General features: G+C 40.7%; 1 protein-coding gene across 1 annotated transcript; it reads right to left on the bottom strand.

Annotated features, from left to right (window-relative positions):
* Nucleotides 1-431: 431 nt before the first annotated feature.
* Nucleotides 432-10,225, bottom strand: LOC120026824 (NLR family CARD domain-containing protein 3-like; the record flags this gene model as incomplete). The annotated part of the gene is made up of 7 exons (XM_038971539.1): nt 432-960; nt 1,400-1,446; nt 1,639-1,812; nt 3,922-4,095; nt 4,282-4,455; nt 4,732-6,496; nt 10,006-10,225. Coding segments are annotated over 7 exons (3,081 nt in total), but the record flags the coding sequence as incomplete, so codon positions are not given.
* Nucleotides 10,226-10,502: the final 277 nt, after the last annotated feature.

Below are 10,502 nucleotides of genomic sequence, written 5' to 3'. Positions count from 1 at the left end.
AGGACCGTCTAATAAAAGTTGATTCAGCTGCGGGATCGGGGCACCACCAGTACAGAGCTTGCTCAGGAATGGCAGCAAGTAGGTGTGAGTGCATCTGCACACACAAGACTCACGCACAGTGAGGTGAAGACTTTTGGAGGAAGGCCTGGTGTCAAGAAGGGCAGCAAAGAAGCCACTTCTCTCCAGGAAAAACACCAGCGACAGACTGATATTCTGCAAAAGGCACAGGGATTAAATGCTTGTAATTATACTTCAGCATCCCATAGTAACATCTGACAAAAATATCTAAAGACACTGAAGCAGCAAACTTTGTGAAAATTAATATTTGTGTCATTCTCAAAACTTTTGGCCAAGACAGTGTGTGTGTGTCCAGTGTGTGTGTATGTCCAGTGTGTGTCCAGTGTGTGTGTGTGTGTGTGTGTGTGGTTATAATTTACAGGCACACTGAGGAGTCAACATCATAAACCCCAAACCCTGGATAGAGGGGCTCAGTGAATGTGGTGGTGAATGTGTACAGGTGGGTCAGTGTGTCAGAGGAGGCTCTATAGAAGGACAGAGTGCCGGCTGGCCAGTCCAGATACACTCCTACTCTGTGGGAGCCGGAGGAGGGGACGTCTATGGTAGTGAGATTATCATTGTGCCAGGCAGTGTAGCTGTTGTCAGAGCAGTCCAGACTCCAGGACTTGTCATTCCATCCAAGCCAACAGTCCTTACCCTCTCCTTTCCTGTTGATTCCTTTATATGTCACTCCTATATCAGCCCTTCTCCCACTCCACTCTACCTCCCAGTAACAGCGCCCAGTCAGACCCTCTCTACACAGCACCTGCTCACAGTCCTCAAATAGCTCTGGGTGATCAGGATACGGCTGCTCCTCTCTCCTCCATGTCACCTTTCTGTTCTCCTCTGACAGACAGAGGTGTCTGTTTACTGTGTTTAGGTCCAGTGTGAGATCACAGACATCTGATGGATGAAACCAGACACAATATTAGAAATCATCATCATTCACATTAGAATGTTAACTCACTTTTCACTAATTCATTTAATGTAGATGTTTCTAGGTATCAAAAGGAGAAGTTAAGGTAACTTGAGACTTGTTGAATGATCATATGTTATACTGTATGGTAATATAAAACACACTTATTCCCTTTAATTACACACACACACACACACACACACACACACACACACACACACACACACACACACACACACACACACACACACACACACACACACATTGTCAAAGCAACTCTTTGTAAGCTTTGGTGTCCCTGATTTCTGCTTCTGTAGAACTACAGCTGATATTTAATATGACCAAGTAAGTAATGATGGTGGTCTTTGACTTAACTTGAATTAAGACTTATTCTTAGTCATATTTTTCACAGCAGTCAACACTCACATTTTCGAAGCCCAGGTTTCATTGTGTTCTCTCCACCATGTTCCACACTGTAGCGGTAAGTAGAAAAACAGACAGTCATTGAGGGATACACGGGAACTCACACACACACACAAACACACTGAACTCACAAAAACACATAGTATATAACTTTGTCCAAGTGGTGGTCAGAATGTTTGTCTTAACTAGCCTGATAAGTCAAACATGTCTGATATGAACATTGACATAAACCCTCTACATACTTGAGTTTCTCCAGTCTGCAGTGTGGATCCTCCAGTCCAGCAGAGAGCAGTCTGACTCCTGAGTCTCCTGGGTGATTGTAGCTCAGGTCCAGCTCTCTCAGGTGTGAGGGGTTTGACCTCAGAGCTGAGACCAGAGAAGCACAGCCTTCCTCTGTGACTAGACAGCCTGACATCCTGCAAAGAGTCAAATCATATTAAAATCACAGTGCTATTCTTTGGTGGTGAAAATAGTGGCAGTATATATTTTTTCTAAATGTTCAGATACATCAGTGTCCTGAAACCTGCATTATCTATTCATAAATGAATGTATCATTACCAATTATCAAAGTGCTGCTTGTAGAGAGAAAAATGTGTATCACAAATATTTGAGTAGACTGGCCAGACCAGTTTAAAAAGCAGTATCAGTCAAAAGACAGACAGTGAGGTATCAGATTTAGATTGTATTGAGTACACAGTCCACATCCTATCTAGTTTGACAGTGAAGCAACATTTTAATTTGGCTCTATAATCCAGCATTTTGAATTTCAGATCAAATGTTTCATATGAGGTGACAGTATGTAATGTCACTTTTCATTTGAGGTTTTTTTCATAAATATCTGTTTCACCAATTAGAAATGAAGCACTTTGTGTATCTAGTCCCCCCATTTGAAGAAGTCATAAATATTCTGACCAATTCACTTATTGTGTATTAAAGTAGTCATAAGTATTGTATTTGTTCCCATATTCTTTGAACGCAATGACTACAAAAAGCCACTACATCAAGCCTGTGACTGCCATGATTGAGAAAGATCATGAATGAATCATGAATAATAATGAGTGAGAAAGTTACAGAGGCTACAACAAAACATGCTAACCTCTCACCTTTACCAATAACAGAGGCTACAACAAAACATGCTAACCTCTCACCATTACCAATAACAGAGACTACAACAAAACATACTAACCTCTCACCATTACCAATAACAGAGGTTACAACAAGACATACTAACCTCTCACCATTACCAATAACAGAGGCTACAACAAAACATACTAACCTCTCACCATTACCAATAACAGAGGCTACAACAAGACATGCTAACCTCTCACCATTACCAATAACAGAGGCTACAACAAAACATGCTAACCTCTCACCATTACCAATAACAGAGGCTACAACAAAACATGCTAACCTCTCACCATTACCAGTAACAGAGACTACAACAAAACATACTAACCTCTCACCATTACCAATAACAGAGACTACAACAAAACATACTAACCTCTCACCATTACCAATAACAGAGATTACAACAAGACATACTAACCTCTCATCATTACCAATAACAGAGGCTACAACAAAACATACTAACCTCTCACCATTACCAATAACAGAGGATACAACAAGACATACTAACCTCTCACCATTACCAATAACAGAGGCTACAACAAAACATGCTAACCTCTCACCATTACCAATAACAGAGGCTACAACAAAACATGCTAACCTCTCACCATTACCAATAACAGAGGCTACAACAAAACATGCTAACCTCTCACCATTACCAATAACAGAGGATACAACAAAACATGCTAACCTCTCACCATTACCAATAACAGAGACTACAACAAAACATGCTAACCTCTCACCATTACCAATAACAGAGGATACAACAAAACATGCTAACCTCTCACCATTACCAATAACAGAGACTACAACAAAACATGCTAACCTCTCACCATTACCAATAACAGAGACTACAACAAAACATGCTAACCTCTCACCATTACCAATAACAGAGGCTACAACAAAACATGCTAACCTCTCACCATTACCAATAACAGAGGCTACAACAAAACATGCTAACCTCTCACCATTACCAATAACAGAGGCTACAACAAAACATGCTAACCTCTCACCATTACCAATAACAGAGACTACAACAAAACATACTAACCTCTCACCATTACCAATAACAGAGGCTACAACAAAACATGCTAACCTCTCACCATTACCAATAACAGAGGCTACAACAAAACATACTAACCTCTCACCATTACCAATAACAGAGGATACAACAAAACATGCTAACCTCTCACCATTACCAATAACAAAAGGTGACATTCTGTACTGTTACCTAATATGAAACATTATATCTCAAATCCAAAATGCTGGAGCATAGCACCACATTTAAAACTGTAAGCTTCACTGTCCAAACACATATGGTGTGGACTATGTGTGCCTGGTAAACACATGTGGATCTGGTGAACAGTTATCACTTGTTGACCAACTACAGGAATACTGACCTCAGAGTCTCCAGTTTACAGTGGGGATTCCCCAGTCCAGCAGAGAGCAGCTTCACTCCTGAATCCTTCAGGTCATTGTTACTCAGATCCAGCTCTCTCAGGTGTGAGGGGTTTGACTCCAGAGCTGAGACCAGAGAAGCACAGCCTTCCTCTGTGACTCCACAGCCTGACAGCCTGACAAAGAGATAATCATGACTTCACAAACACACTGTTAATTTAACACCAGTAGTGTTGAAGGACAATGGCAGATGCATTTGGTTTATTCTCTCAAACAACATATAGATTAATCTCCGTCTCCAAGAATTGTATGGTCATTTTGTTATACTAATGTGAAAATCAATGCATTTATTCAATACTGACCTCAGAGTCTCCAGTTTACAGTGGGGATTCCCCAGTCCAGCAGAGAGCAGCGTCACTCCTGAATCCTTCAGGTCATTGTTACTCAGGTCCAGCTCTCTCAGGTGTGAGGGGTTTGACCTCAGAGCTGAGACCAGAGAAGCACAGCCTTTCTCTGTGACTCCACAGCCTGACAGCCTGACAAAGAGATCATCATGACTTCAAACACACTGTTAATTTAACACCAGTAGTGTAGAAGGACAATGGCAGATGCATTTGGTTTATTCTCTCAAACAACATATAGATTAATCTCCGTCTCCAAGAATTGTATGGTCATAATGTTATACTAATGTGAAAATCAATGCATTTATTCAATGTGTTTTTCAATATAATATTATATATAATACATATTTTTCTCTATACGTAATATTGCTTCCTGATGATTAGTTCTTATATGTCATTTTATTAACTCACAGAACAGCTCTGGAGGCTTTGACCACTGCCAGCAGCCTCAGAAGACCTTCCTCTGATCTGGAGTATTTCTTCAGGTCAAACACATCCAGCTCCTTTTCTGAAGTCAGCAACACAAAGACCAGAGCTGACCACTGTGCAGGTGACAGGTTGGGTTTTGAGAGACTTCCTGAGTTCAGGAAGCTTTGGATCTCCTCCACTAGAGAATGGTCATTCAGTTCATTCAGACAGTGGAACAGATTGATGCTCCTCTCTGGAGAGGGATTCTCCCTGATCTTCTCCTTGATGTACTTGACTGTTTCTTCATGGCTCTGTGAGCTGCTTCTTGTCTTTGTCAGTAGACCTCGTAAGTGCTTCTGATTGGACTCCAGTGAGAGGCCCAGAAGGAAGCGGAGGAAAAGGTCAAGGTTTCCTGTCTCACTTTGTAAGGCTTTATCCACAGCTCTCTTGTAGACAGTAACTTCAGACTTGTCTTTTGTTTGCAGTTTGTCCATTAGATTCTCATTGTTGTTGATGAATGAGAGGAACACATATACAGCAGCCAGGAACTCCTGAATGCTCAGATGAACAAAGCAGTACACCTTGTCCTGGTACAGCACACATTCCTCTTTAAAGAGCTGTGTGCACAATCCTGAGTACACTGAGGCTTCACTGACATCAATGCCAGCCTCTTTCAGGTCTTCTTCATAGAAAATCAGATTGCCATTCACAAGCTGTTGAAAAGCCAGTTTTCCCAGTGACAGAATGGTCTCTTCATTCCAGTGAGGACCTGTCTCTTCTTTCCCAAGATACTTTTCATTCTTCTGTTTGGTATGAAACTCCACAAGGTGTGTGTACATCTCAGTCAGAGTCTTGGGCATCTCTTCTCTCTTATGTTTCAGCCTGTGTTCAATGACTGTTGCAGAAATCCAACAGAAGACTGGAATGTGGCACATGATGTGGAGGCTCCTTGATGTCTTTATGTGTGAGATGATTCTGTTGGCCAGGTCCTCATCACTGAATCTCTTCCTGAAGTACTCCTCCTTCTGTGGGTCATTGAACCCTCGTACCTCTGTCACCTGGTCAACACACCATGAAGGGATCTTATTGGCTGCTGCTGGTCGGGTAGTTATCCAGAGGAGAGCAGAGGGAAGCAGATTTCCCTTGATGAGATTTGTCAGCAGAACATCCACTGAGGTTGACTCTGTGACGTCCCAACAGATCTTGTTCTTCTGGAAGTCTAGGGGCAGTCGGCACTCATCCAGACCATCAAAGATGAACAGAACTTTGTACTTGTTGTAGTTGGAAATTCCTGATTGTTTGGTTTCCATTGAGAAGTGATTGAGAAGTTCAATGAAAGTGTGTTTGTCCCCTTTCATCAAATTCAGCTCCCGAAAAGGGAATGAAAATACAAATTGGACCTCCTGATTTGCTTTTCCTTCAGCCCAGTCCAGAATGAACTTCTGCACAGAGACTGTTTTTCCAATGCCAGCGATTCCCTTTGTCAGCACAGTTCTGATAATTTTGTCTTGTCCAGTTAAGGGTTTGAAGATGTCGTTACATTTGACTGCAGTCTCTGGTCTTGCTTGTTTCCTGGTTGTTGTCTCAATCTGTCTCAGCTCATGTTCATTATTGACCTCTCCTGTTCCACCCTCTGTGATGTAGATCTCTGTGTAGATCTTATTGAGAAGTGTTGGGTTTCCTTGTTTAGCGATCCCCTCAAATACACATTGAAACTTCTTCTTTAGATTAGATTTGAGTTCACGTTGGCAAATCACAGCAAGCTCATCTGAATCTAGAAATAACACAGAGGATATTAATATTACGTCTGTTTTAATGACTACAGTATTGTAAGACGGTTATAAAGTTTTACATTATAATCATTTATTCTATTAACTGACTGTATAAATGTGTAAATGTTTTCATAATGCATTACAGACTGGTGTGACTGATTATATTATTATTGGTATTATTGATGGTATTATTAATGTTGTCTCTCTGTCTAAATTAATCACCACAACACATCCCTGCTGCTACTTGATGAGGTCACTAGGTGTTGTGTTAAGGCTAGAGGTCGACCGATTAATCGGAATGGGCGATTAATTAGGGCCGATTTCAAGTTTTCATAACAATCGGAAATTGGTATTTTTGGACACCGATGTTTTATTTTTTTATTCTTTATTTAACTAGGCAAGTCAGTTAACTTCTTGAGAATACAGGGGGTGCTGTTTTCGCATTAGCATAATTTGCTCTACAGATTAAACTGCCTCTTATTCAATTATTGCTCTTACTATATGCATATAAATAATACCATTGGAAAGAAAACAATCTCTAGTTTCTAAAACCGTTTCAATTTTGTCTCTGAGTGATACAGAAGTCATTTCACAGCACTTTCCATGACCAAGAACATAAAAGCAAGATGTGTTATGCTGGCTTCAAAGCTCTGCCTATATATGGTCGTGCCCCCTATGACCCGAAACACAACTCATTGGCCTTCCTCTGGGTGACAAGAGGACGTCAGAGGAAAAATTTATTGTCTATCTGGGACTGACGTGAAATGAGAGCTAATTCTTTGGCGTGACCGACAACTTCCGGTTCTCTATAGCATGCGAATTGGAGCTACGTTTGTCTTCTGTTGTACGGCCATTATTATCTCCGTCTCGAAGTTTGTTTGATACATGTGACCAGATCATCGTAATGTATGTTTTTTCAATATAGTTTAATCAGATTATTTGAATTTTTTCGGGAGTTTTGAGGTGTTCCGTTGTCTGATTTTATTATCGTTTGAGAAATCCGTGCCACTCGACCGGTACCTGTGCTAAATGGAGTGGGAAAGGAACAATTCTGAACGGAACCAACGACTCATCTTGACAAAGGACACTTTGATCAACATTCTGATGAAAGATCAGCCATAGTAAGACCCAATTTACGATGTTATATCATATCTGTTGTGCATGTGATCTGGCCGTGGGCGCCCAGCCGAATCTGCCTGGTATAGCTATGCTAATTTAGCGCTACATTTTGTTTTCGTTATAAAACATTTAATAAATCTGAAATATTGTTTGGATTCACCAGATGTTGGGCTTTCAATATCTGTACGCTGTGTATTTTTCTGAAATGTTATAAGATGAGTAATTAGTTATATGACGTTGGTCTCTGTAATTGTTCTGCTGGGTCGGCACCTTTTCAGATTGCAGCTGCAATGTAGAACTGTGATTTATACCTGAAAAATGCACATTTTTCAAAAAAAAACTATGCTATACCATAAATATGTTATCAGACTGTCATCTTATGAAGTTGTTTCTTGGTTAGTGGCTATATATTTTTTTATTTAGTCAAATTAGTGATAGCTACTGACGCAGGAAAAAACTGTTGGGAGTAAAAAAATCGTGTCCTTTGCTAACGTGGTTAGCTAATAGATTTACATATTGTGTCTTCCCTGTAAAACATTTAAAAAATCTGAAATGGTGGCTTTATTCACAAGACCTGTATCTTTCATCTGGTGTCTTGGACTTGTGATTTAATGATATTTTGTCACAAGCTGGCTCATAGCCTGTGACAAAAATGAGGGGACGCAAACAGGTATAGGCCAATTTAAAAAAGTGTTCTTTATTATAAACAAAACTATTAACATTAAACTAAGAAAAAGGAATGAGGTGTGGAAGTATCATAATGTAAGGTGTATGTAAAGTGCATGGATGCGTGAATATGTGTGTGTGAACATGACTGAATGAAAACTAGGCAAAACGACAAAGGAACAAACAAATCATGAGCATACCTGGAGGAGCAGAGAGAGAGAGAGACAAGTGATTAGTGACAGCTTTAATACCCTGAGCCCAGGTGGCTCCAATCACTAACGACCCTCCTCTGCCTGCAGGAGGAACCGCCCCCTGCACTGCAGAGGAGGAGCCGTGACAATTTAGATTTTACAAGTTACTTGTGACGCTATGCTAGCTATGCTACTCAGTGGGGGGGTGGTGGGGGGTGCTCCCGGATCAGGGTTGGTGACTCGTGAAAGGTTAAGAACACATTCTTATTTTCAATGACGGCCTAGGAACGGTGGGTTAACTGCCTCGTTCAGGGGCAGAATGACAGATTTTCACCTTGTCAGCTCGGGGGATCCAATATTGCAACCTTCAGGTTAACTAGTCCAACGCAATAACGACCTGCCTGCCTCTCGTTGCACTCCACAAGGAATGCAGTAAGCCAAGGTAGGTTGCTAGCTAGCATTAAACTTATCTTATAAAAAACAAACAATCAATCATAATCACTAGTTAACTACACATGGTTGAAGATATTACTAGATATTATCTAGCGTGTCCTGCTAGATAATATATATAATCTGACTGACCATACAAGCATACAAGTATCTAAGTATCTGACTGAGCGGTGGTAGGCAGAAGCAGGTGCGTAAACATTCATTCAAACAGCACATTCGTGCGTTTTGCCAGCAGCTCTTCGTTGTGCTTCAAGCATTGCGCTGTTTATGACTTCAAGCCTATCAACTCCCGAGATGAGGCTGGTGTAACCGATGTGAAATGGCTGGCTAGTTAGCGCGCGCTAATAGCGTTTCAAACGTCACTCGCTCTGAGACTTGGAGTGGTTGTTCCCCTTGCTCTGCATGGGTAACGCTGCTTCGAGGGTGGCTGTTGTCGTTGTGTTCCTGGTTCAAGCCCAGGGAGGAGCGAGGAGAGGGACGGAAGCTATACTGTTACACTGGCAATACTAAAGTGCCTATAAGAACATCCAATAGTCAAAGGTTAATGAAATACAAATGGTATAGAGGGAAATAGTCCTATAATTCCTATAAGAACTACAACCTAAAACTTCTTACCTGGGAATATTGAAGATTCATGTTAAAAGGAACCTCCAGCTTTCATATGTTCTCATGTTCTGAGCAAGGAACTTAAACGTTAGCTTTCTTACATGGCACATATTGCACTTTTACTTTCTTCTCCAACACTTTGTTTTTGCATTATTTTAACCAAATTGAACATGTTTCATTATTTATTTGAGGCTAAATTGATTTTATTGATGTATTATATTAAGTTAAAATAAGTGTTCATTCAGTATTGTTGTAATTGTCATTATTACGTAAGTAAATGTAAAAAAAATTGTATTGGCTTTTTTGGTCGTCCAATAATCGGTATCGGTATCTGCGTTGAAAAATCATAATCGGTCGACCTCTAGTTGAGGCTGCTACAATATCATTGAGTTACACAGCTACTTTAGCTGTACTTTAGCTACAGCTTTTAAATGTTATAAAACAGCATTCAACATGAGGCAGACAGATCTTACATTTCTCCAGTGTGTCAGCAAGCTCCTTCTGGTTCATTTTCCTCAGGACGTGCAGTGTGATCTTCAGAGCCCCCTCTCTGGCACTGCTCTCCTGCTTCTCATCTTCAGCATCCACCACTTCCTTATCCTGCTTCTGACTCTCAAAGCCTTCTGGGAGTTCTGGACTAAGAATCCTCTTGAACATCTTCAGCTCGTTCTTCACAAATGTCATAATTTTCTCTTCAAGCAACTGAAATAAATCAAGTAAATAAGTTAAGCAAGAGACAAAATGCTTTCTCATTAACACATTAATGAATGATTGACAGATCAACTTTTCTTGAGGTAAACAACAACAAATGTACATAACAGGACCACATACACTGAATATGGAGGCCAGGTCTGTTTGATGACTCTGGGAAGACTGACCACTGAGAATCTCTGACTCTGATCTCTCCTGTTGGTTTCTGTGGACAAAACATGAGATTACATCTCCTCATCCAGGGAGTGCGCACACACAC

This window comes from Salvelinus namaycush, chromosome 2 (assembly GCF_016432855.1).
Source record: "Salvelinus namaycush isolate Seneca chromosome 2, SaNama_1.0, whole genome shotgun sequence".
NCBI lineage: Eukaryota > Metazoa > Chordata > Actinopteri > Salmoniformes > Salmonidae > Salvelinus > Salvelinus namaycush.
The sequence above is the reverse complement of the archived record's forward strand: the minus strand, read 5'-3'. Positions and strand labels throughout refer to the sequence as shown.